The sequence below is a fragment of the Rattus norvegicus genome, chromosome 7, assembly GCF_021556685.1.
Source record: "Rattus norvegicus strain SHRSP/BbbUtx chromosome 7, alternate assembly SHRSP_T2T, whole genome shotgun sequence".
Classification (NCBI taxonomy): Eukaryota; Metazoa; Chordata; class Mammalia; order Rodentia; family Muridae; genus Rattus; species Rattus norvegicus.
Genome location: NC_141540.1, coordinates 38836525 through 38864387, shown reverse-complemented (window position 1 = coordinate 38864387; position 27863 = coordinate 38836525). Strand labels below are relative to the sequence as shown.

At 47.2% G+C, this 27863-nt stretch overlaps 1 protein-coding gene across 18 annotated transcripts in view; it reads right to left on the bottom strand.

The window, feature by feature from the left end:
* Tmcc3 (transmembrane and coiled-coil domain family 3) overlaps positions 1-27863 on the bottom strand; it is a 314545-nt gene that overhangs the window by 11051 nt on the left and 275631 nt on the right. For 8 of the 18 annotated variants that reach the window (XM_087557188.1, XM_087557181.1, XM_087557186.1 and 5 more), the window contains 1 exon segment: positions 542-1458. In XM_087557188.1, the coding sequence (XP_087413314.1) occupies positions 542-1458 (917 nt within the window). 18 annotated transcript variants of the gene reach the window in all.

The window sequence follows — 27863 nt, the reverse complement described above, 5'->3', positions numbered from 1 at the left end:
GGTAACTGGACTGAAGGCTTCCTTTTTGCACGGGAAGCACTTTATCAGCAGAGTCATCCCTCCAGTCCATGTGTGTGTGTGTGTGTGTGTGTGTGTGTGTGTATTTTTTAAAAGCGTAATGAACAAAATATGTATATTTCAAACTGACATACCACATGCAAATCTACCTCATTGTCTCATTGTCCAGCGAATTAGGTCCACTTGTCTGGTCTGATGGAGGGAAACGGGTCTGTAAATTAGTGTAATGAGACCATCGCAGACGTCTGCTGAATCAATTTCTTAATCTGCACGTGAGTCATGGCTTGGGTAACGATATTTTAAGAGACCCATGCATATAATGTCTTCCTCTAATTGTCAGCTATAAACTAGAAATTATGGGATTTAGGATTACGAAGGCTGGAGAGAATTATCAATCTTTAAATGCTTCTGAATCCACATTGGTATCTATTGCAAACACACGCATTAGCACCTCGCTTGTAAGCAGACAGCTTCTGCTTGGTGCTTTTAAAGGAATCCCCGAGGGAGACGTCCATGTACGCACCTGTACCTCTCCTCTTGCAGAGTCTGAGAGATAAAGCCATATTCTCTCTTAAACTGCACCTTCAACGCCTCGATGTCCTCTGCCAGCTGGGCTTGGGTAACCTTGATCTCCCTCAGTTCCTCTAGGATTATGGCAAGTTTTCCCTGGCTGTCCAGGGTGCTGGCTCCACCAGCCCCAAAGGACTGGTTCCCATTGCTGTCAGCTGAGCCGGATGTACCACTAGAACACTCGTCATCGCTGCCGTACTTGGGCTTGTTCACGATGGTAGCGCTTCCGCCGTAAGCCCTGGGGCTGGCTTCGGGCCTGAACTCTTCTAGGGAATTCTTCAAGTGAGCGATGTTGTCTGCACTGCCAAACTTATTCCGGATCAAGTTGGCAAACTCTCTGGACTTATTGAAGACAAACACGGGGGGCGTGAGGGATACCCCTGGCATGCTCGACTTACTGCTCTCTAGGCAGTGGGGAGCAGTTCGAGATTTCACGTGGGCATCCTTCAGAGAGTGTTGTATTTCCTTCAGGCTGTCTTTAGAAATGTCCTTCGAGCTTCTGGTCGCTCCATTCTGTTCAATCTCCCTGAGTTTCCTGTGATACTGCTCCAACTTCTTCTGCAGCTGGGCGATGGAGTGGGCTGACTTCTGGTTCTTCTTCTCAAAGACCTGCTTGATGCGCCCGGCCTGCTGCTTGTCAGCACTGCTGACCAGTTTCAGATACTCGGCAACGTTCCCATCTCGGGACGTCTGCTCGATTTTTATCTGCTCCGTCACCTTTAAGATTTTCTGTCTCAGGCTGTCTGCGCTGAGTTTGACCTTGTGGAAATCCAGGATACCATCTGGGACGTCGAAGTTGAGGTTGGTGTCTGACCCTCCTCGGCGGATATTCAGGGGCAGGCTGAGGGTATTCATGTCATGGCGTTCTACCTGCAAGAGAATGAGAACCAGGTTGACACCTGAAGTAAATGGCACTTTCAGCGGGAGGGAACTGTTCGTGCACATGTGTCACATCTGTTGAGTCCTAGGTTTCCCAACAGCTTGTGCTACAGGATGAGCACTCTATGCTATCCTTCCAAGCTGAAGAAGGCGGGACAGCCCAACCCCATCCTATATCTGTGTGATGTGAAATCACATCTCCACTGTATCCAATCTGCTGTCTGTAGGTGGAAGCGGTTAGTTGCCGGGGTAGAAAAATGCAGAACAGAACGAGGAAGCCACTCGTTTCTGGCTTCCTGTGTGACTTGGGGAGCTTGCTTGACCTTCACTGTGTGCTGCGTGACGGGCAAGGCCCCTAATTCAGAACTCGGTCATTTAACAAGACAAGGAAAAAGAAAATAAAGGAGGGGGGGGAGAACTCTAGCAGATACATCCATCAAGAAAATTATTTTTCTAATAGAAACACTAAGCAGATGTGACAGAACTGTATGGTGCATGATTAACTTTGATAATTGAGTAATACAATGGTATCTCTATATGAAAATAATTCCAAACCACAAGCACAGTGATTAAAATAGGTAAACAGAAGATGATAATATAGTACAAATGCCGTGACTGTTTAATACAGTTCCTCGCTCTGACCCCAACCACAAAGTTATTTTGTTGCTACTTCCTGCCTGTAATTTTGTTACTGTTGTGAATGGTAATGTATCGGATAGGCAATCCCCAGAGGGGTTGGGACCTGCAGCTTGAGAGCTGCTGTGATAACGCAAAGCCAGCCAGATACCTGCTTTCACATTCACGGGCTGTCCAGACCTACAAAGTAGCGTCCGGCATCCTGGTCAGGGCTAGAAGTTCGTGCTCTAAAAGGGAAGGTCTGAACCAGCCTGTGCACCGAGTTTGCTGATGTGTTCACAGAGATTACCATGTTTGATCCTCAATACCACGCCAGGCAAGAAACACGCTAAAGACATACGCATGTAGCAACTGAGGGCGCTGGAGCCAGGGTTTGACGCCGAGCTGCCTCTCACCCTATTACTCTGACGCTGTCCTCGGAGGATGAAGAATGAGCCGCGGTAGAGTCTGAACACAAGTCCAATTATATCATCTAATCTGGAGCATCTTGGCTGTCAAGTTAACATCCCCTTGATAAGAATAATAGCGGGACACAGGTAATGTCTGGCAGAAGTTACCTCTCCCCACCTTGTAAAGGACCAGGCGCCTGGCAGCAAAAGGTTAGGAAAGGATTAAACCGTCAGACCCCGCAGTGTTTGAGTGACCCAGACTCCATACAGACCGCTTTCAACACCAGTATTGACACCGTCCTAAATCCTGACCATTGCCTTATCAGGAAGGAGTCCTACAGTATAGGCAAAGGTTGACCAGTGAAGCCTCTTGCAAAATGTGTGCATGTTTGTTAGCATTCTCTCTTGGTCCCCTCTTCCCACATGCAGTTGCCACAAAGCACACTCTTTCTTGCTGCTTTATCTGGGGGAGGGGTGGGGAGGATCATCATGAAGGATCATGAAGGATCATGTAAGGCAGGCTAAGGAAATAGACGGCGGGTCACTGGGAGACCAGACAGCAAGGTGTTTGCAGAGGAGGACAGAGGGCTATGCCTGTGCTTGGTCAGGAAGGAGTGTCAGGTACACGGAGATCTCTAGGTGTCCAGGAGGGTGATCACAGAGAGCTCACAGAAACTCAGCCATGGCTCGTTACTGAACAGGAACAGCAAGGGGTCCAAAGGAGAACGACGAAAGGAAATTCACCAACCCCAGAGAGTGCTGATTTGAGACAGACAGGGTAATTCACGGTGGCTGTACAGCCAGGGAGGCTGGAAACCGAGTTTTGCTGGAGGTACCAGAGCTGATCACCTTCTGAGGAACTGACCGGCTTCCCGAGGCCTCCCAGCTGAAATCAACTGAAATCAGGCTACCCAGCTACAGTGAGACCCCGGCTCACCTTTCAAGCCTCAGCTGCAGTTGAGATGCCACTGAACCCAAGTGAGCAGTGGGTGGACAGTGTGAGCATCCTATGGTCTTTCTCCCCACTCGTCTACTTCTCGTCAAAATCCTACTGCGCTTCTGAGAGCTACTCCAGCGCCTCTTCCTCCAAGGTTTCCCACTGCCGGCAAAAGCTGCTTCTTCCCGCGAGCCTCCTTATTGCCCTGGTGTCTCGTGGTGGTCCTGCTTACTCCTGCTCTTGTTGCTAATCTGTGTACTTTCCCTACCGGTCCTCTGCAGGACAGGGACACAGGAGAGATGATGTCACAGTTGTACCAAACCTCGGCTAGCACTTCCTTTACTCACAAAGGGCTGTCTTGCAACTGATCAGCCAGAGAGACGTCATTCTTTATTTCAAGGAGTCTACACGGGAGTCATTCAAGAGACAGATTCACGGAATGAGAGAAGGACATGGCCTCACGTTCTGGTCCCATAGCCCTGACAATTCTAGACTGAGCTATTTCCGATGACCCAGGTTGTTCCAGACAGACTCCACTGAGAACAAAGCTGAGGATCGTCTGACCATATACACGAACACACGTAAGGACTCGCAGTCTTTAAATGAAGTATCGCTTACACTCAGGAAAGACCTCAGTATGTAAATAAGTATAAAAATATGGTGAACATTTGTAGTCTGAACATGCTGTGTAACTACACTGAGGTGAAAGCGGAGGAGAAGCCCCCCTGGACCCTGTCAATCACGGCCACATCACTCTTCCCTCTAGGGACATCCAAACAATGTCCATTAGTTTGGCCTATTTACACAACATTCTTGTCATTTCTTTTTCATGAGCACTTGTTCTAGCCCTCTTGAATTAAATATAAGATCAAATTTAGAATATACACACATACATAGCTTTGTTTTAGAATTCTCCTGTCTGAAGAGAAAGGCTTCATGGTTTACCTGGTGAAATTCATCAGGAAGTCACCTCCTGTTCATCTTTCTTCAGGTCTCCCCACCCCTGAGCTGGTCAGACACCCAGGTATTCCCAAGGCCATGAGCCTGGATCTCTTAAAGACTGCAGGTCCCAGACGGCCTTATATCCAGAGACGTGTCTACTCCCAGGAGGCCAACTGACTTTTGCCTTACTTGAAAGTTGTAACAATGCTTGGCATGTCCTCAAGACTCCAGGTTGGGGAACAAAACAGTGCTCACAGCTCAGTCTTGCTGCCTGCCAGCAAATCCCAGTTAAAGAACGTTGGAAGAACGACGGAATTGTTGGGGGGGGCAGTGCACATTTTGGACTTTTATATGAAGCCTGACCACTGCACAGATAAACGCAGGCCAAGTATGCATTGCTTAATGCCACAGATTCCCTGGGTGTCAATGGAGACAAAGAGTACGTGTAAGGAAGAGGGCTGAGCCCGCTCTGCTTTGTTTATCCTGGGATTGGCACCGGCCCCTCGATGGTGCAACCTGCTCTCAGAACTATGGTCAGAGGTTCCCGGAACACCTGAATGAAGTCAGCATGTACATGGCTGTGTGCATGAGGGAATTCGGGCTTGTTCCAGTACTGATATTTACGAACTACATGTTTTCGGGTAAACTGAGTCAGATCTGTGGGATTCTATCACCCAATCTGTAGAACAGGGGGATAAGAAACAGAGCGAATATTGTATGATTTGAGGAGACTGTGAAGTTGGTGATGCACAGTCCAGACTGAGGGCTCTGGAGGCAGACTTCACCCCATCCTTGCTATCACTAGTCTATTCTTATAGACTATCCTGACCTCAGTCTCCTCCTCTGCAAATGACATAAAGACTCTATACATACATAAAGACTTAAGAGAGACTGCTGTTCAAGCATGAGGATATGAGTTCAAAGCCCTAGCACCCATACAAAGGGGGTGGGGGTATTGTCATACACCTATGACCCCAGTGCCACAGTGAGTGAACTGCTGGTGCTCACTGGGTCTAGCCTTGCTTCAGGTTTAGTGAAAGACACTGTCTCAAGGGAATTAGGAGAGGAATAAATGAAGAGAACCTCCAAGGTTGGTATATACACATATACACACATATACACACATAAACACACATAAACACACATATACACACATAAACACACATATACACACATAAACACACATAAACACACATAAACATACATATACACACATACACACATAAACACACATAAACACACATAAACATACATATACACACATACACACACAGAGAAAGACACATACAGACACACAGAGATACACACACATTCGTACACAGGCACACAGATATGACACACATATATAGGTGCACACATATACACACATATACAGAGAGAGACATATACAGACACACAGATACACACACACATTGACACATAAATATAGACACATATACATAGGTGCATGCACACACACACGTAGACATATACAGACACATATACACATATATACATAGGCACACAGAGGCACACACACAGACACAGGCACACACATAGACACACAGACACAGTGACACACACACAAACACATATAGACATATACAGACACACAGACACATACAGACACACACAGACACAGACACATAGACACACATGCACAGACACATACACAAACACACATAGACATATACAAACACACAGACACAGAGACACACAGGCACACATGCACAGGCACACATAGACACAGGCACACATAGACACACACACACACAGACACACACAGATGGTCACACATACAGACACAAACACAGACACACACAAACACAAACATACACACAGACAGAGAGACACACAGACACACATAGACACACACACAGACACACAGATGGTCACACATACAGACACAAACACAGGCACACACAGACACACACAAACACAGACATACACACAGACAGAGAGACACACACAAACACAGACATACACACAGACAGACACACAGACACAGGCACCCACCGGTGCACACACACACACTTGTGAGATTCTTCACTGTTAAAGGGTGAACGGCTAACAAAGAGCTACAGAACCCTGGCACACAGAATGGCTTTGATTAGTGTTTCCCGTCATCGTCCTAATTTCATTTAAAACATATCTTTATGTAAAATGTGAAAGGGAAACAAACTAATGATGACTATTTTTGCCACATGGGGTTATAAGGGTTCATTCTTATTATGCTTCCTCTGTATTATCCTATTTAGAAAAATACAGCCAATGTAATATTGTTTTGGCAGGAAGAGTTGTTTTTAAAAACGATGGCTGACTTTTCCAGTCCTCCCACAACGACCTGGCTGTTCTTACTTGGATAAAAGACAGACCCCCCCCTGCACCCCCAGCATCTAGTAAAATACCACTGCTAATTGTGTTTTCTTCCGGCAGCAGAGACGTTTCCACTGTCACCTCCATGTTCTAGAACAAAGGCTGAGGAAAAGCCTAAGCCCTGGACAGACGTCAAAACCTGACCCTGAGTCATCTCTGCATCCAATCATCTCCTGCACAGTGACCCAAGGTAACTCACATCCACCCTCAAGTCTGGCACAGTGCGGTCCTTCCCAGAGCACACTGCCTGGGCGTGCTGCTACAAGATGAGTGACAATAAAATCAGTTCTCAGGAAGAGAACAAGGTGTTCAAGGACACTCTGAAAACCCAGGTGACAAAACCGGAAGGAGAGGGGCTCCTGTGCACCCTCTGTGATTGACGTGCTCCTCAGAGGTGCAGGTACCAGTGCTGAGGTGGCAGAACCCTAAGAGGAAAGTCAACGATCACTCTGCTGTCATGGATGCGGTCACGGTCATGCTGGCCTCACAGACGTACGTTTCCTTGAGAATAAGCAATGGGGGCTCCATGTTGGGGTACTGGTGGTGGGGCTCAGCAGTGAGATGCTGGTGCCGTGCCATTTGGACCCTTGGTCCCTCTATTATCATGGACCAAATACGTCTCTTTGTAAGTTAGTCAGCATTCTGTTATAGCAATGGATAATGGGCTAAGATATCCCTAAGGGGCACGGTGGGAGGCTTAGAACCTACAGAGATCCAGAGAGTTCAGAGTTCAGAATAATAGCCAGTTAGCTGCCTGTTTAGTTCCAAGGCCAGATGCAATAGACCTTTGCTCACAGAAAGGTAGCCTGTGTTTGGACGTACACGGAAAGGGGCAGGCAGGTCCTTCCCATAGGCAGCCACTTCCACTACAAAGGTTATCCCGGGGCACCTAAAGGTGTAGGTTCACACACAGGCCACACAAGGCGGCATGGTCAGAACCCAAGAGTTTGGGGGAGGAGTGGAGTTGGGGTTGGGGCTTGCAGCCAGGGGAGGGGTGGGACAGGGTGGGGCTTGTGGTGGGGGAGGGGCCTGTGGCCAGGGGGTGGGGCTTGCAGCCAGGGGAGGGGTGGGACAGGGTGGGGCTTGTGGTGGGGGAGGGGCCTGTGGCCAGGGGGAGGGGCCTGCAGCCAGGGGAGGGGTAGGGTGAGGGTGGGGCTTGTGGTGGGGGAGGGGCCTGTGACCAGGCATCCCCTCACCCTTACTGATTTTATTGTCACTCATCTTAGCTGACTTGTGTGTCTCAGGTCTTGAGTCAGGGCTATTCCCACAGTGTGCCAGTCACACTGTGCAAGGCTTTGCTATGGTAACAATGTCAAAATCCCAGTCCCGCCTCCATTTCTTTCTGTTTGTTTTTTTTTTTTCTTTTTTTTTTTTTTTCCCAAAGGTCTATTTCTTGTTCATACTAGCAGCTCAAGGCAGCCAGAGGACCCAGGCCGTGCTGAAGCCTACGCCATCTGGAATGCTGCTGAGTTGTACAGAGTCCCTCACACTTCTCCCAGAGAGACGCCATCAGTGACCTGCTCCATAAACCACGGACCAGTGACTCCTGGGGATGGGGAAATGTTCTCCTGCTTTAAGCCAAAGGACGAGGACACCCCACTGACACAGTAAGAGCTCATCTGAGGAGTACTTTCTGAGCTGGAGTCTTCTGTTGATTTTGCAAATGAGGAAATTAGGCACAGAGATGTTAAGCAAGGAGGGGGACACACAGCTAAGGAAAGGGAAGAGTCAGGGTGGAAGACCAAGCCTTTGGAAGACCAAGTCTCTGGAGCCTGCCTGCCCAACGGGCCTGTGTGAGTTAGGCTCCAAGATAAAGCTTTTAAGTGTCCCAGTATCTTTCACACTAGTGCTCTTTTACGAGGACGCCGAGGCTTACAAAGAAAATATATGTCTCTTGAAGGCCAGAGATAATAACACAGTTTAACTGGATCTCGACTTGGATTTATGAAACGCTCAAAGCTGACTGTGTAAGAATTTACTCTGCGGGGCCTTTAATGCGGCCACCCGGGCTCGTGTGGGCCCTGCGCTTGGTGGAGTCTCCTGTCAGAAAATCTCCTTCATCACCAAGTCTGGAACTATCACTTCCAGTTTGGGGGCCAGCAGAGCCCTGGTCTTTCCCCATCTCAGGTGGATCCCCACTGTAAAATGTGAGCAGCGGTTTGAGGCGGATTTTACAAGGACAGAGCATTTGTTGCTTTTATGGCGATGACACTCAAAACATTTATAGTCACCGAGAGTAGAGAGTGGGACAGAAGTATAAGGGAAAGAGAGGGAAGCAAGAGGTGAAGAGGGGAAAAGAAAAGATTTGGGAGTGTCTGCATGTCCAGCAAGTGAGTGCCTGGGGGCTTGGAAGGGCACCCAGTGCAGGCCTGAAGAGAGGTCGAAGTTCCTTTTCTAGGCTGGGGGATAGCCCTGCTGAGGGACGGAGCAGTTGTGCAGTGTTGTGGGGGAAGGAGTCTGGGTTTTCCCTTCCCCACCCTGTGGTAATAATGCACTGTATTAGGCCATCTTCCCTCCGGCTTGACCCACACTTGGAAACTGTTTGTGAGGCTGTGAGCACGGAACTGAGGGCACTTAACGTAGATAACCAGACCACTGCATCAAGGCAAATGCCATTGCTGATGGAACCAACCGATGCACTAAGACACGTGACAGCCGCCATTGCTGCTACTGCCATTACAGCAACCGTCACCAGCCACACCACTACAACACCACCATACCGTACCACGGGTTCAACCTCACCCCTACAGCTCCATGACCACCACTACACCACCCCACCTACAGCTCAACACCACCATTGCTACATTGTACCACAGTTATGGCACCATCACCAGTGGTCCACCATCACCACCAAAACAACTGTCGCCTGTTTTTAGAGACACCACATGGAAGCTCGGAAGACCTGATACCTGTACTCTCTGGAAGATGGCCAGTCCCTCCCTACATGCCCCAAACAAATCATCTTGAGGATCCTCATTCGAAAGGACATCTTATCAGGGAAGCACTTGCGTCCCATGTGAGTTTCCAATTTGCTTGGACAAACTGGGGCATTTCTTCTGCTTGTCCCCGTCTGATGACAGAGGAGCAACACCAGCTCTGCCCCTCACTGTCACGGAAATGTTTCCTGCTGGCACCTTTGCTCCCTCCCTTAAAATCCCTGGGAAGGGGCCCTTGGGAGTGTCAGAACTTGTGCTGCCTCTCTGCCTGGAAGAACTGGTCACTGGAGTTAAGGATCATTCCGAACTGCAACTGGGGGACACATGCCTTTGACATCCCCGTCCTTTCTCCGCAGACTCCTTGGACTAATGCTGTGGAGGACATGTGTGAGGCGGTGTTTAAGGCTCTCAAAGCAAATTCTTCAAGCATCCTCAAGCACTTACAAACACTTGATACTGTAATTACAAATAATTCTCTTCTCATTAAGCCTCTACCAGCCAGCAATGCTAATCTACTTTGAATTACATGCGCTGGAAGATACATGTTTCTTCAAAAAAAAAAAAAAAAAAAGCTCATAACTCATTCTTTGAATTCACACAAACTAAGCCCTGGTGAAATTCACCTGACCTGGTAAAGATTTACTGTGGGCTAAACATATAGACGGAGGGTGTCAAAGTGAGGAAGATGGCCACCCCATGGAGGGTGAGCAGGGAGAGCAGTGGTGAGGAAAACCAGAGCACTGACTTCCAGTGAGGGACGGCCTGGATGTGCGGTGGAACCTGCAGGAGGTTATAGGCAACACCCACAGACAGTGTTTCTAGGAAGTCCACAAACACCCATATACCTTGAACTAGAGCAGGCCTAGGAAGGGAACTGAGTATCTAGTATCTGGTCCTCACCTCCCCAGGCTCCGACACTCAGTGCCTCCCTGAGTGAAGGGCTCACAGTTCCTCTTAGGAGGTGGCAGACAGTCAGTTCCTACCAGAGGAAGTTGAAGGCCACGCTGGGCACTAAACACAGAACAAGTGAGGACTGAAGCTTTCGGTCCCAGACTCAGACCGAAGGGACGGAATGAATAAGAGGCCCTGGGTTGTGACTTGAGGCCTTTCTGGGGTGTCTGGGGGCCTTTCCCTCTGTACTTGTGCATGCTCAGCACTGAGGACCTCAAGATCTAGGCACGATCTTCACACCTCAGACACACCACACGGCGCAGCCATCCACTGTGAGAGACCAGGAGCACGGCCATGTACAACCCGACAGAATGAGGCTGGAGTGGGTGGGGTACCTACTCAATCCTCACAGCTCCGTAAGTAGCTGTCACCACCTCTACTGTATGGATCTGAACGTGGGAGGCATCAGATAATTGTGGTTTCAGCTCCAAGACACAGAGCTGAGATCTTTACCAATGGCTACGTTTTAACTTTCATTTCCTTCCCGGTGTCTGATGAGCCCCCTGCTCCAAATACTCCACACATTTTCCTCCAGCCTAGCCCAGCCTTCCATGCCTCCATCCCAACTCACCTTTCAGGGCCCGAGCCTGTCATGGACCACTCCAGGGAGCCTCTCCCACACTCGTGACCAGCTGGAACTTATCACGTCCTTTGTGCTACGCCCAGGATTTACAATTGCCTCCTTAACAATGTTTATAGTCTGCTGCGCACAGTGAGTATTTGTGTAACATTTGCTCCCCCAACATTTGGAAGCCTCCCTGGAGAAGGATCATCTGATGAGCCACCTGTCTACCCACAGTTTCCTCAATAGGACCTCTGTGTTTGTCGGGCCAATCGGTGGCCCACAAACAGCCAACTGGGGCTGCCAGTTGGTCCTCTTGTTTGCACTTGTTCAGCTGTGTGCAGCAACATGAAGAAGGACCCGTGACTGAGGGATGTGGCGCGGCCGTGAAGGCAACATGGCTTTCAAGCAGACGGAAGAACTGCCCATGCTTAGATAGCAAAGAAAACAGCAGCTCTCCCTGCTCTCCTCTGCTCCAAACAGCATATACGTGCTCAACCACCAAACGGCATGTCTTTTTTAATAAATTCTTAAGACTTAGTTTTAATTCTGTGAGCGCGTGTGTTTCTGTGTGTAGGTATGCAGACATGTGTGCAAGAGCCCACGGAAGCCAGGGGCAGCAGATTCCTTGGAAGTGTTGTTACGGGCGGTTGTGAGCTGCCTGATATGGCTGCTGGGAATGCAACTCGTGTCCCCTCAAGAGCAGTCTGCGCTCGCTCGCCATCTCTGAGCCACCTCTGTAGCTCACCGAAATGCTATTAAGAGCCATAATGCACAAAATATGCAGGCAGAACCCCCCCCTCTCCCTTCCTAAATGCCATTTCCCTGAAGGTACTTATAATTAATTACAATTAATGCTGAGAACTCAGGTGCCCATCATAAGGAACACATCTATGTTTTGACTCAATCTACTCTTTGCGATAAGGAAGCAGTCTTGAAAACTTTAAACGTATCTAATGAACCAGTGAGACTGTCAAATATGGTGGTAACATGGATGGAGGCAAAGGTATTAATATTATGTGAAGTGAGCTGGGCATGGGAGAACAGGTGTGTGGGCTCACTTATATATGGGATTCTTAGAAATTTGAGTTTGTAAAAGTAGACAAAAGAGGCGAGGGGAAGAGGGAACGGGGAGACTGTGCCGATACGGTGTTATAGGCAGAGAGGAGAACCAGTTATGGTATTCTAATGCCAGCGGGTGATTACAGCAAATGTCACAGAATCCTACAGTAAAGATAACTGGGGAAGACTTGTCAATGCAATCACCACAAAGAAATGATACAGCTGAATAACCAAGTATTTGGGGTTGAGTTCTTTGCATTATCCTTACACAGAATACATGCTGTATCCCCTAAAGACAATTAATTATACCGTCAATGGATAACACTGCCTTGTATTGTAGTTTCTTACTTCTTAGCACAATGCAACTGAATATGACCTAAAAGATACAGGCCTGGCTAAGAGTGAAGCTCATTGCAAGAGTGACTGCCTACCGTGTGAAGCTTAAAGATCAGAAGATCAAGACAGCTTATTGCTGTTTGTCTGTTCAGTGTGCATGCACACCGGAGCACAGTGGACGTTAGAGGGCAACTGGTGACCATCGTGCTTCCTCCCAACTCTGTGAGTCCAAAGGATTGAACTCAGGTCGTCAGGGTTGGTGGTTGAGTGCTTTCCCCTGCTTGACACCCGGCCAAGCTCTCCACCCCTTAACTTATCAGATTATCTGTCTGTCTGTCAGTCCATCCATCCATTTACGCACCAATGTGTCTCTGACAGCCTTTTACCCTCCTACATCTAAGATGGCAAAGGCGTGTTTGAAGGAGAAAGGCAAAGCTGATGAATGGCAAAGAAAAAAGATCGGAACTTAGAGAGTTCAAAATTATTATTATTTAAATGAAAGGAAGACAAAAGGAAAGTCATTGGGTCTTCTAAGAACAAAATAGCTTTTTAAACGCTACACTGTTTCAGTTCTGTCCACGAGAACCTGAGACTAGGATTCAGACTCCTATTTTCTGGGCGGGAAGGGCAACTTGGCTTGTGTGGAGTTGTCAGGCTGAGGAGAGGCAGAACTGAGGTGGCAGGCCGGCTCTACCAGGCTCCAGGGACCTCCTGTCCTGACTGACAGCCGGAGCCTGTGCTGGGCACATATGTGTACACTGAATGCTTTACTTAAGCTAGTCCTTGGTGCCTCGAGGTAATTACTGGAGCTGTCTTCAATCTGATATTAACGAGGGAAACTAGCTTAAATCCCAAGATATCTTGCATAATGAAAAAAAGCAGGCTTCTTTTGCTTCGGCCACTAATAATGACTCTCAGAGGCAGACACAGACTCCCTCCTCCCGCTAAGTTCAGATATGAACTTCCACAGCCACTAAATGCTCCACTGCCAGCAGCTTCCTGCTCACATTGTCACTGCAGATTAAAGACACCAGAGCTGCTTGTTTCTGAGGGAGGTGTGTGTTCTAGGAACACTGTCATCTGGGAGGAAAGGATCCGCAAAGAAATAAAAGACACTGTGAATTGTGGCTTTAAAGATAAACACCATATCATGACCCGTCTTAAAATCCAGGTCTATATTTGGGTTGACTGTGTTTCCAAAACAGAGGGAGCAGCCTTCCAGGGCCAGCTCAGCATGTGCAGCAACCAGGCAGCTCAGATTTCCTGGGGTTCTAAGGGGAAGTCAGGGACCCAGTCGGGGCCTAGGTTAGAGCCTGAGGCATCATTTCTGAGCCAAACCAGCTTGATTCTAGCTGCATTTCTGCCAGGTTGAGTTACTCTGTATAAATTATTTCCTTCTATGTCGTAATCTCCCATATCTGTTCTACAGTGTAACTGTGAGGTCACAGTGAAAGCTTAAACTGGCCTTATACAGAATAAGGGCTGAAAATGTTGGTTACCACTTACTAAAGCCGATATGCACTACAGCTGCCAACACACACACACACACACACAAAATATTATGCACAAATATGACTGCCAACACACACAAATACATTTGCAAAAGCATACATACAAACACATATACACACACAAACACATGCATATACATATATAAACACACAAATACACATACACACAAACACACAAATATACAAACACACATACAAATACACTCACAAGTACGTATGCACACTCACACAAATACACATGCCCGCACACATATACCCAAATATATATGCACACCCCCCCCACACACGCACACACAAACATACAGACAAATACATACACAAATACACAAGTAGGAAACTCGCCACTATAGATGAGTGTGTGTTGTATGTGCTGTGGTGCAACTTCTGCTTTTCCACCTGAAGAAAGAAAATACTACTGACTATTCCTCTAGTTATTCATGAACAACTGACAATCCCATTTGAAAGTGCTTTACAATTTGGGGAAAGACAAGCTTTTCTTTTCTTTTTCTCTCTCTCTTTCCTTTCTTTCTTTCTTTCCTTCTTTCTTTTTCTTTTTTCTTTTCCAGTTTGCTAACCATATCTAAAGACACTCTAACACTCTGAAAAAGTTCTGTGGTTACTCCCTGGCCAGCGGGTCAAGAAAAGACTGACTTTATCCTGTGGTAAGTTCCCCAGTGTCTTCCCCTCAGAGCTCTTTGTAGGAAACTCTTTGTGACCTGCCTTGGCAGGAAGGTTTAAGACCCCAGGCTGCTTATGGTGAACTCTTGCTTCAACGTGCTGGCTCGGGTGCATGCAAACATAAATGATAAGTTTCGAAACAAGGTCACAGAGATCTCCCCTGCCCCCTGACTGCTGCGATTAAAGAAAGAAATCTTACAAAGCATGCAAGAAAGGATTAAATATGTACATTAAGGATTTGTTTGTTTTTACATGTAGAGATCACAGAAACAGAATTTACCCTAAGACTTCTCACCAGAAGAATAATTCTGTGGGCTTTTCTTTTTCTTTCTTTCTTTCTTTCCTTCCTTCCTTCCTTCCTTCCTTCCTTCCTTCCTTCCTTCCTTCCTTCCTTCCTTCCTTCTTTAAATCAAGGCTTATGAAGGACTACAGTCAAGAACAGAAAAGGCCCAGGCACTACCTTGAAACTAAAAATGCTGTAAAAGCATGGCATTTGGTAAACCGTTCCCCCTCCTTCTCCTGTGATGTCTGTTTTAATTAAAGAATTCCTCGGACACGGTCAGATAGACTTCATCTGCCACCGAGACGGGAGTGTTCCAGGCGAGACACTGAAGTCTCTAGAAAACTGAAATGCTTGCCAAGCAGTCAACATTTTTAAGTCTTGCCAGTACTGAGTTCCTGCTGACCCGAGCTGTGGTTGTTTGACGCTGGAATGTACTTCAAAGGCACAGGAGCTGGACGGCTGGTCCTGAGATGGAGGCACCGTTTGGGGAGGAGGGGAGAGGGAGGGTTTCCTGGTGTATGTGGTGAGCTGAGGAGCGGCTGACGGTCACAGCGTGACCCTGCTTTCCGTGCCCCCACCAACTCTGCTTTCTGATCCACCAAGACATAGGGGCAGCTGCCTCACACGCTGCCCGCTGCAGAACAGCCCCAGCTGTCATGTGTCCTTGCCACAATGGCCCACCCTCTCACGCCATGAGCCGACTGAAGCTCTCTTCCCTCAGGTTGCTTCTGTCACATCCATGAGCAAAGTGATAAATACAGCTCACAAGATATCATGTGCATTGTGACACAATATGGTGAATCTCTGGAAGGAAAACACCCAACCTAGGTGGACCAGCCATCCATGCTGGCGTTAACTTCAGACCTTAGGACCCTCGTGGCAGGGACCTAGGTGGCAGACTCCACAGCCTCTAAGGACTCTGCAGCAGTCACGCATGGCCGTCTCGTGACTGAGGTAGAATTGTAAGGGTCTCGTAAAATACGTTGAATTATTATTAGCAAACTGAGTGTGCGTCCTTCTGGAGATTCAGTGTTGCCTAAACAAAATGCACTCGACTAGGAGTTTCGATGGGACGAGCCCAAGGAACAAATGAGTGTCAATATAGCACACGATAGGGCAGCGGTTTTCAACCTAGGGGCGGAACAACCCTTTCACAGGGGTCAACTAAGAGCACCTGCATATCAGATATTTACATTGCGATCCATAACAGTAGCAAAATTAGATAGGAAATAGCAATCAAAATAATTTTATGGTTGGGGGTCACCACAATATGAGGAACTGTAAGTATTAAGGGGTCACAGCATTGGAAAGGTTAAGAACCACTGCTGTAGAGACAGCTCCTGCATATAATCAATCTCTCTCTCTCTCTCTCTCTCTCTCTCTCTCTCTCTCTCACACACACACACACACACACACACACACGCACACACACATGCTGTATGACTCAGACTGTGGTTGCCACTAGCTACCATAAGGGGGCGTGAGGGAGCAGCAGAACACTGACAATGCTGACGTTCGTTATCTATGCAGGGTTAGAAGCATCCGGCTATACATCTACTATACGTGCCTGTTTCTGTGAATCATATCTCAAAAAATGTGTTAAGAAGCAAAACAACCTTAGAGCAGGAAAATGCAAGAGCTGCCAAAAAAAAAAAATCATTCTACAGCAACGACTTTAATTAGCCTGTCAATGCATATTGCATTTTAGTTCCCAGCACGTCCACGAAGCTACCTAGTAAATATGTGTGTGTGGGGGTGGGGGTGGGGGGTGGGTGTGTGCAGGGGTGAGGTGTGTGTATGGGTGGGTGTGTGGGGGTGGGTGTGTGTTCAGGGATGAGGTGTGTGTGTGTACAGGGGTGAAGTGTGTGTGAGTGTGGGTGGGTGGGTGGGTGTATATGTGTGCAGGGGTGAGGTGTGTGTATGTGTGTGTGTGTATGTGTCTGTATGTGTGTGAGTGTGTGTGTGTATGTGTGGGTGTGTTTGTGTGTGTGAGTGTGTGGGTGGGTGTGTGGGTGTGTGTGTATGTGTGCAGGGGTGAGGTGTGTGTATGTGTGTGTATATGTGTGTGTATGTGTGTGAGCGTGTGTGTGAGTGTGTGTGTGGGTGTGTGTGTATGTGTGCAGGGGTGAGGTGTGTGTATGTGTGTGTGTATGTGTGTATGTGTGTAAGTGTGTGTGTGTGTGTGTGAGTGTGTGTGTGACCAGAATATAAAGTGTAAACAAAAAGGAATGGAAACTGGAAAGGTCTACAGCAAGGTGCTAATATCAGGGAGGTAAATGAGTGGCCTCAGATTTAGACACAGAAATGCTTCATTTCAAATTTCAAAAACCAGCAAAACCCCTAAAATACCACATTGGCACGCTAGACTGATGTCTTGCTTCCTCACAGAATGAATGGTCACTTAGAGAGTCAATGTTTCTCAGAGGGGCTGGATTTTACTTGAAAGTACACAGAGTACAATTAGAGCTTTCTTACACAGGCCGCACTGTGTCTGTGATAGCTGACAGGATTTATTAAGTTAGCTTACGAACTAGCCCACCCAAAATCAGATTTCCTCCCTCCTATCTGATCTGTTAGCCAGGCGGTAGGCTACAGGCAGGGAGTCAGAAAGCGGGCGGTGATAAGCTCGGCCCTGGGAGTGTCCACTGTTTGGGTGGGGAGGCACAAGAATTACGTGTGTGTGGGAGGAATGTGGTAAGTGTTACAGAGAATGGAACAAAGAGAAAGCTGTAAGTAAGGCTGATGATTCCATAAGGTTTCTGGGAAGGAGACTCCCAAGAGGCTTGAAAAGCTACCAAGATGCAGGTGGCCATTCATTATCCTAACAGTCTGGAGGCTGAGGCAGGAGGATGGCCATAAGCTTGAGCTGTTTTTTGTTTGTTCCCAAACCGAAAGGAAGAAAATAGAGCCAGCTAGGATAGCCTATGAGAACAACACATATGCAAGGGCCATTACAAAGTGCAGTGTTTAGAATATTAACTATTACTTAAGATATCTGAAACTGACCAAACGGCCGTTCTGTGGGTAGGTATGAAAGATGAGGCAAAAAGACTGTGGCGTATTTGTATTCTTATATTTTGGTTTCATTTTTTTTTTTTGACTTAGGGTCTCTCTACATAGCCTTGGCTATCCCAGAACTCACCATGTAGATCAGGCTGGCCACGAACTCACACAGATCATCCTGCCTCTGAGTTTTGAGTGTCGCGATGCGCCGCCAGCCTGGCCAAAGCAGTATGCACAGCACAATGTCTAAAAGGAGACCAATGGCTGAGAAGCACAGACAGCCTACAGGCAGACTCCAGAGACCATGCTACACTTTACACTGAACGTAGAAAATGCTGAGAAATAGAGAAAGGAGAAAGTCAATAATAAAAATAAAGACCACGTAAAATACAGCTTCTTTAAAATATATATATATAATTTGAAACCAGTCACCTATGTTGCATGTTGTGAATTTGCATCAGCCTCCCATTTGCTGGGACTATAGATGCACTATCATGCTAGGCCTCTGGCAGTCTACATTCTTACTTAGCATGCCAAGTTCAGGAGCCATGACTAGACCGTATGTTAGGGGTTTCTTATCTGACATCTGTGCTGCGAAATCAAAGAAGATTGCACGTGAGCGAAGGTATCTGACTTAGGTTATATATTCTCATGCTACTGCATGAGGGGAAGTAGGTTTGTGTCTGAGAGTCAGGGATGATGTAACTAGACCTACTAGTCACACACACGCGCACACACACACACACACAGAGCTAAGGTTAGCTAAGTTCCTCTCTAAGAGAGTATTACCTATCATATGATAAATGATCACGTTTCTTCCAAAATGCCCGATTGGTATTTTAGGGCATTTCCTCCTACTTCTCCCCTGGAGACCTTTATCAACACTAGACAAACACTAATTACTATCAGGAGTCTTGCTTCTTTCCACACCCCACCTGCCCTAAGTGGTCAAATAGCAGGAAGGCAGCACAGTCTTCTGCCTTCTCTGTTCGCTGGGAACTAAGACAAACGTTGTCTGGGACCCCCAGATTAGATTAATAAAGGGGAGACATGGCTAGTGCCGGCTGTCAACTCCACAGGCTCTGGAATTGCCTAGGAGGACCACCACAGGCACACCTGGAGGGACCAGGCTGGTCTCTGGGCACACCTCTGAAGGGTTAATCTTAATTGACATGGGAAGACCCTCTCTAATGCAGGCTTGAGTCCTGGACTGTGTGAGGAGGAGAGAGCTAGCTGGGCACTGCATTCATTGCTTCCTGCTTCCCTCCTGCTGCCAGGACGGACTGCACCCTCTTACCGTGAGTTGAGTTCCCTTGCCTTTGACTAGCTCTAGTCCAGGCATTTTTACCATAACAAGGAAAACAAACAGACAAACAAACAAACAAACAACCCATGGCAATGGGGACAGGAGGCAGCTTGGGAGTTTCAATGCCAGATACAGTATTGGGACAGAAGATCAAATCATGTGTCTGTATCCCACTTGGAGCCCTAACTCCTCCAGAGACTAAGAACTCCCAGGAGGTGCCTGCTTTGACCTTAGTACATAAATGCCCGCACTCAGAATTAACCCTCGAGAACCTAGTGAATGTATGCCGAAGGGTAAAGCAGGCTTTCTCAATAGACCTCACTTGTTCCAGGTCCTTAAGATATATGCATGGCAGGGCTCCACTGCCCCCTCCATTTCTATGGCCTTGGGAAAAGCGGAAGAACTTGACTTCAAGGCTTTGAACAATGCAATGCTATCTACAATATGGTAAGCTTCATTAATTCAGCTCAACCCACCTACTTTATTCCGCATTTCAAAATGTTAGGGGGACCATCTGGTTCATTTTCATCCACCAGGAACATCATGAAACCTTGCTCGGCCCAGGGGTTCAGCCTGAAACGGATGAGCTGACATCTCTCTGGTCCCTATGCTTCCGTGCCTCTAATGGCCTCTGCCACCACACATGCCCTCGCCCTTGTTTATTACTAGGGCCATTGTAAATATGCCTGCAAATTCCTCAGACCTCCCCTCCTCTTCCCTCCCCTCCCCCTCCTCTTCCCTCCCCTCCCCCTCCTCTTCCCTCCCCTCCCCCTCCTCTTCCCTCCCCTCCCCCTCCCCTCCCCTTCCCCTCCCCTTCCCCCCCTGGAAGATGCCTTGCTTGATTGCTTTCACCCTGGATAAAGATGAACCTGAGAACTAGTGAAGAGGTAGCTCCTGACACGGGACTGACTCCAAGTGTTCAGCTGTTGGCACCCAGAGACCAGGGTATGTTTATTTTACGTCACAGGGCACATCCTTCAAAGGAACTAACTTCACATGCACAAACAGAGGGAAACTGACAGTGCAATTAGGCAAGAACCACACAACAAGCTGATCTGGGTACCACCGTCAACGTTCTGTCTTTCACCAACAATTTCAATAAACCTTTCCGACTGTCCTTGCCCCGATCCACATACGAATATCTCAAGATCTGACACCTCTGAATGGCACACTATGCCACTGACGGTCCCCACAGTCTCTAGGGTTAATTTCCCCTCTCCCTTGACCACCACGCCGTCCATGTTCTTTTTCGTTTATCTTCTATCAGCTCACCCTTCCCTTCCTTTCTCTGGCTCAACTCTTATACTGCATGGCTGGACCACTGCCACAGTCTTTACTCGTGTGTCTCCAGGCTCCTTGTTTTAATGGTCACACGCTGTCTATGGGATGAAGTTTAACTTCCTGAAGTTGAACTTTAAAGGCTTCCAGGCCCTGACTCAGCCCTGTCTCTGTACACATGCAGGACTTTCTCCTCATTTCCCAGAGCAAACACCCTGACCTGGTGAACTTTGTCCAGGCTAAGTGCTTGTGCCTGGATCAAGTCCATCTCTGCCACAGCCTTTGTTGGGAGGCCCACACAGATATGCACACTTTCCCTTAGGGTCTGCTCAGCGCAGGAAGGTTGGCAAACACACGGATGCAATGCTAAGCTTTACATCAGAGAATCTCCCATGCCCAGAGACATCGCAAGGAAAGTCTGTTAATGAGGCGGCAGCAACAGTTCAGTGGCCCCGTAGGGAGCAGCTGCACAAGAGCCAGGGCAACTAGAACGCTCAGATCTTTACCACTAGTTAGTAAATGCATTTCCATTCCTTGCATGTTTGGTCGTACGTCACGCTCCACAATCATGGCCACCATGAGGGGAGGGAAGAAAGCATTGCACCTGTCCCCTCCCTTTTTGAGTATTGAATGCAGAGTCTTGTGTGCGTAAGCAAGCACTCTACCCTGAGCTATACCCATCCCCAGCCCTCTTTCTGAGTATTGAAATGTACGGTCTTGTACATGCCAGCAAGCACTCCACCATGAGCGGTGCCCCTCTTTCTCTTTTGCTTTCTACTTTATTTTACTTTGGTTTTTCAAGACAGGGTTTCTCTGTGTATCTCTGGCTACTCTGGATCTATAGACCAGGCTGGACTTGAACTAAGAGATCTCCCTGTCCCAACTGCTGGGATCAAAGGAGTGTGTCAGCACTATCTGGCTTTATTTTTTATTGAGAGTTAATCGTCCAGCCTGGTCTTGAACTCACTCTGAAGCCTAGGCTGGCCTTGAATTTGTACTCTTCCTGCTTTGGCTTCCCAAATAGCTGGGATTACAGGTGTGGGCCACCCCCACCCCCTGCGATCTAGCCCGTTCGACCTTCCATATAGTTCTCAAAACAAAGAGACCCAAGAGATTTGACAATGAGAAATGAAGATCAGAGTATATGTGAGTCGCTGCCTCTTCTCCAGTTCCTTACTCTTGCTTCTAATACCATAGTCTGCCTTCAACTCAGCCACCACCGCCACTGCCACTGCCACTGCCACCAAGTGCTTCCTGGTTTTGGAAACAGACAATCATCAATAGTGAACCATTTAGAAAGAAAGAAGGAAGGAAGGAAGGAGGGAAGGCAGGCAGGCAAGCAGGCAGACAGACAGAGGGAGGCAGGTGGGGAGGAGAAACAGACAAACAAAACTCTTAAAAAAAGATGCAGCCCCCACAATGGAACTGAAGCTAAACAGGTCCCATTAGGAGCTGTCCAAGGCAAACTGTTAATAGGGGAAAGCCAGGTGCTGAGTTCTGCCTATGGCACCCGCCCATCTGTGCTTCAGAGGGTGGCACAGGTTACTGGAGAGGAATACAAGAGTACTGTATGCATGTCCAATTTTCTAGAAGGATATCCTAAAACCCCGGGGTGGTAACTGCCTGTGGAGGAGTGGACTGGGAATGTGGAGATGAAACCCTTGTTTTCCTTTGCCCTTTGCTGTCTGTCATTTAACTTTCTATTTAAGAGTGAGGTTCCTCCCAAGCGAGACTAACAGACAACTACCTGTGACACACCATTACTGCAGGCAAGACCCTTCCCTGACTCATCCGAAGGCTGTCTTATTCATAGGAACAAACCAACTGTCCCTGATAGTAGGACTTCTGTGGTTACAAGCTGGTTTAATGATCTCTCTATGTGGTGATTTCCTTTAGAAAAGTAACTCCACTAAAAAGAGGTTTTAAAATCCAATCCCCAAGGAATGAAAACCATGTTTGTTGACACGCAGCTGGAATTGCCAAGACAGACTATAAAATTTCAAGTAAAAGTCTCCCCCAGCCCAAATACGGTATACTAATATTACACTTCTCTTCTAAGCTCTTCACAAAATATTATTTTGTCAAGGTACCAATGCCACTGCAAAACACTTCTGCTAAAGGCTGCTTTCCCAACCGCTCACAGCTTTGAATCTGGACAGTGCTGTTTCCAATACAGACTCCTCACTGGGAACATCCACTGGAGCACACACACACACACACACACACACACACACACACACACACACACACGCACGCACGCACGCACAGCACAGCACAATGATTCTTCTGTCTGCAGCACCAATGGGCTGACCTATGAATGAGTCCTATAAGAGTATATATAATGAAGCTGGCAAACGAACCCTCACCTGGTGACATCATAGCTATGTTCATATCACAGCAGAACACATTACTCAAGTGTCTGGGCAAAACCAGTGTAAACAGACCCACCTCATTAACAGTCATAGAAAAGTGTGACACAGACTGACTTGGAAACAAGAGGACTGGTTATGGACTTTCCCATTATTATTTGACCTTACTCTCCTCCCAGATCATTAACAATGAGACAGTTAACTGTAAAACCGCACCAAGCAGGTACCCCCCACCCTGCTGCCATCTAGAGAGCGCCACTGTCACCATATGACAGTTCCATGTGCCTGACTTCTGAAGACCGTGTCCCGTGAAGACGTCAGCAATGTGGACAGTCCCCACCATGGGAAGACCCAGGTGTTTTGGTTTTGAGTTTTGTTTTTTAAACAAAAAGTTAAAAAGAGTTTTTTTTTTTTAAAGCCCATACAAACATTTTAAAACAAAAGAAAGATCCTTACAGAGTAAGGATTTCTGTAAAGCTCAGTCTCACCTTTCAGTCAGAACCCCCCTTTGTGGGGGTCGAATGACCCTTTCACAAGGGTCGCCTATGCATACCGGATATTTACCTTCTGATTTGTGACAGTAGCAGAATTACAGTTAGGAAGTAGCAGCCAAAGTAATTTTATGGTTGGGGGTCACCATGACATGAGGAGCTGTATTAATGGGTTCCAGCATTAGGAAGGCTGAGAACCACGGGTCTGGTTAGACAATGTCTCTTTTAAGTATTTTTATTAAGTCACAAAGTTGAAGAACTTAAAATTTTTAGAAAATAAAGTGACATTAAAATGTTTAATATTGAAGAAAAATATTTTTGCAGGTAAATTTAGTGGTGCCTGTGAGTCTAATCCTTATAAGATATCATTTATAGGACTGTGCATTACACCCCAGGCCTTTACGGTCCCTCACCAACAACTGACTGACTGACTGACTCCTGCAGGGGACCTTCCAGTCCCGGAAGCACCCTATATAGGTCTACCATTAAAGTTTAAAAAAAAAACCCTTTGGTATTTTTATTGTGCTTTCCCCATGTTTAGAAATGCTTGCACAAACACAGTTATGTTACAACTGCTCACGGTGTTTAGTACAGTGCCACATATGTGGGTTTGTGTGGGGGAGCGACAGACTGTACCTTGCCCTAGCCTAGGCTTCCAGGCTTTTACTTCACCATGTTTGCACAATGGCAGTATCACCTGGTGAGGGATTTCTCAGAACCTGGCCCCTCAAGTCATCCTCAGTACCGTGACGCATGGTAGTGTCACACATCCTGGTATGGCTAGAGAGAGATTGGTTACATAGAGCTCATGGGACTTTTGGAGGGTGGGAAGCTATGCTGCTATGTTTGTGAGTCCTAGTCTTTTATGTTTCAGCTGGACTTTCAAAAATGGTTTCTGTAACAATAACTACAAAAAAAAAAAAAGTGCAATAAAGCCATGTCCTTAAGGCTGAGGCCACTTTCTCAGAAGCCAAAACAGAAGAGAACTTTGTTCATTAAAATGCATTCTGGTAGCTCTCTAGGACTCTGAAATGAAGCAAATGCTAGAATCCGATTAAGATAAATTAGAAATGTTTACATATAACGGATTCTTAAAATATTAAACACCGGCACTTGAACATACCCATGTCTTCTTAGAGAGCTCCAGAAACCCCACTGCTCAGACAGGAGAGTATATTACAAATGTTCACAATAGCATCGGTCACAGAGCAAACCACAGGAAAAACAAACGCCCCATAGACAATCCAAAGGCCTTGGGCAAAGAGAGTGTCCATACACATAGAAGTCCATACAGATGCTTTTGCACGGCGGAATGACATGGACTCATGCTTCGCTGATTGAGTAAGCATGAGATGAAGCAGGTTAAGGAGCACATCCAGGTACTTGCAAAACTGAGACTGGATCATCATCAGTTTGAGCTAGCCTAGGCTACACCATGAGACCATAGCCACCACAGCGACCTAGTAAAATCCTTCTTTCAAAATACAAACAAGTAAATACCTGCCCACCCACTCCACACACACACAAATGAGATCATATTCAGAATGATGCTCTAGAGAGATCAGAAGCCAGCTCGACTTATTGCAAACACTTTGGTGGTAAAAAAAAAAAAAAAAAAATGAGGTAGCCTGAGATAATGATTAACATAAATCTTACGACAGGGCTGGCATCTTAGGGTTGGCAGGGCTGTGAAAGGACACCCCGTCAGGGGAAGAGGTCACAGGTCATGTCTGATAACTGGCGTGGGCATTCTGCTTCCTCTTTTCTTAGCGCACCGTCTCTTCTGCACACCATTTAACACTTTACAGTCATTTTAAAAACTACAGAATAAAGTACTGAACCACGTGTCCAGGAATAAGAGGACAAATGGCATCTTCCAATCCTAATGCTCCATCCCTATCATTTTATTTTAAAGAGGTTTTCGAGGCAGGGTCTTCACTATGTAGCCCTAGGCGGCCCAGAGCTCACTTTGTATACCAGGCTGGTTTTGAACCCACAGAGATCTGCCTGTTTCTGCCTCGGAGCACAGGAATTAAAGGAATGACACCAGACCCACCCCTCAATGTTTAAAAAAGTTACAAGTAAAAACCATTTTCAATATATCTGCCATTGTGTGGCGTAAGGGATTTTCATACAAGTATGATATACATCACTTGCTGAGCATGGACCCCACACCTCCTACTTTGTTCCTGGTTTTGTTTCTACTTTTATGGCACACATACACACATGGTTTCTCTATCTATATAGAACCTAGGGAACATCAGGAAAGAAGCATAATAGCAGCCTTCCTAAGATGGGCTTAACGCACTATGATTATCTCCAGCATAATTTAACCTTTGTATATTACTGCAATTTAAATGACCTAGATTTAAAGACCCCTAGGCCACCCCGTCTTTCCAGTGGATCATTGTCCTTACCAGGTCACATCCAGCAAAGTGAAGGATACAGTCAGGAGAAAGCCCCTGGCCGTGGTGAAGGCTAATCCCCATGACAGGACAACCAAACCACCAACCCCACACTGGTTAGAGAAAACAGAAGGGGTTGTATAGGTGGAAGGGGGGGCCAACGTGGACAGAGGATCTCCAGAACAGTCTCTACTCCAATCAATGGCTTGACAAATTACTCTGTATCTTTGTGAACAGCCTGAAATGAGGGGGTGGGGCGGGGCAGGGCGGGGCAGGGCAGGGCGGGGCAGGGCGGGGCAGAGCGGGCCAGGGTGGGGCAGGGCAGCTGCTGAAACTGTTTTACAAGCCTAGGATCTAGGAAGCACTTTCTCTTTCATTCCAACCGACTTGGTGCATGCCATGCTCTGTTAACTGCCAGTCTCGATGCTGAGGTTATGGGATACTTTGTTGCTTGCTGGACCAATTAGACACTCTGGGTGTTTCTTCTTAAGTAACAGAAAGTTAAAGTCTAAGATTTAAGGGTTGTTATTACTAAATGGTCATTCCCTCTAACAACCAGTTGTTGTGGCTTCTGAAGACCAGAGGATGGCTTACAAGAACACGCCCTCTTTAAAGGCATTCTAGATAAACCTTTGATGAAGAACCAGCTTGGGGGGTGGGGGTGGAAAGGACCTCAGTTAAATGTGTTACGTGATGGTGGCACATACCTTTAACCACAGCACTCAGGTGGCAGAGGCGGGCTCTGAGTTCAAAGACAACCTGGGCTACACAGGGAAACCTTGTCTTCAAACACCAAGACAGACAGGCAGACAGACATTTAAGGGATGAAAGGAAGATCACTATTTGAAGTCTTCCACAATACATGTACATACACGCACACACACAGCCACATGAATACTGGTTTCCTGTGACATCGTCAGCTCCAGGACAGGATACACAGGTACAAGATTCTTCACCTCCGCTGAGACCACCATGTCCCACCTACAAGTCCCAGGATGGGTAGAAGAGCCCTGATTCAAAGCACACAGCACTCCCTCTAGTCTGTTTCTCCGCCTCCCCCCACCACCCCCACAGAGCGGCATCCACCACACCCTTCTCACCTATGGTAGCCTAAGGTGTCACAAAGGCAGCTATATAGAGAAGTTTGGGTTTCCCGGGCGAGCGGAATGATGGACAGCCGCTGTGGCAAGATGGAATGTTGAAGTAGGACGTTAGAAGCCAGCTCAGGGCTTGTTAGACCCACAGGCAAGGGGGGGAGGGTTGAGTGGAGGTAGAACTGTTTTTTTTATAATTGGAGCCCCCACACTCGACCCCTGCCCGGTGTTTGCCGCTCTTTCTCTTTAACTATTACTGGAGTTGCACTTCTACAAAGAATGAACAGTGAAGGAATTTGCCGACTCACTAGGAATTTTGGAATTTAAATATTTAGAAATCCACTTGGGAAATTAGAGAGGGATTTGAGAAAGCGCAAAGACAACTAGTAAAGACAAAAAAAAAATTGTATTTCTTTCAAGCATCTTGCAGGTTATTAATGACAAAAGGCCCAACAATACATATTTACAATGCTCTGGCTGAAGCTGAAGGGACTGTAAAAAGACTTACCAAACACCACAGGACAAACCAGGAGCAAAAAAACCCAGCAAGGCTCTCTCACCGGTCTGCCCAAGGCAGCAGACTGTGCACACAGGCAGGCTGACGCTCTTCCCAGTACGCTCTTCCCAGTACCTACTGGTGATGACTCACTCTGGACTTTGGAGATCGACACTCACTATCTCTGGATATTCCTGTGTTGGTCTCGGGGGAAACTCCACGCCCTGTACTGTGCCCAGAATGACTGTCAGCAATAATACAATGTATTCAGCACCCTGCTGTACAAATGGGCTCTTTGTGCTGATGGCCAAGCCATAGCCTCCCTGTCTCTGCAGGGAGGCCTACTAGGGCAGAGGCCTGCTATCCTGTAACCCTG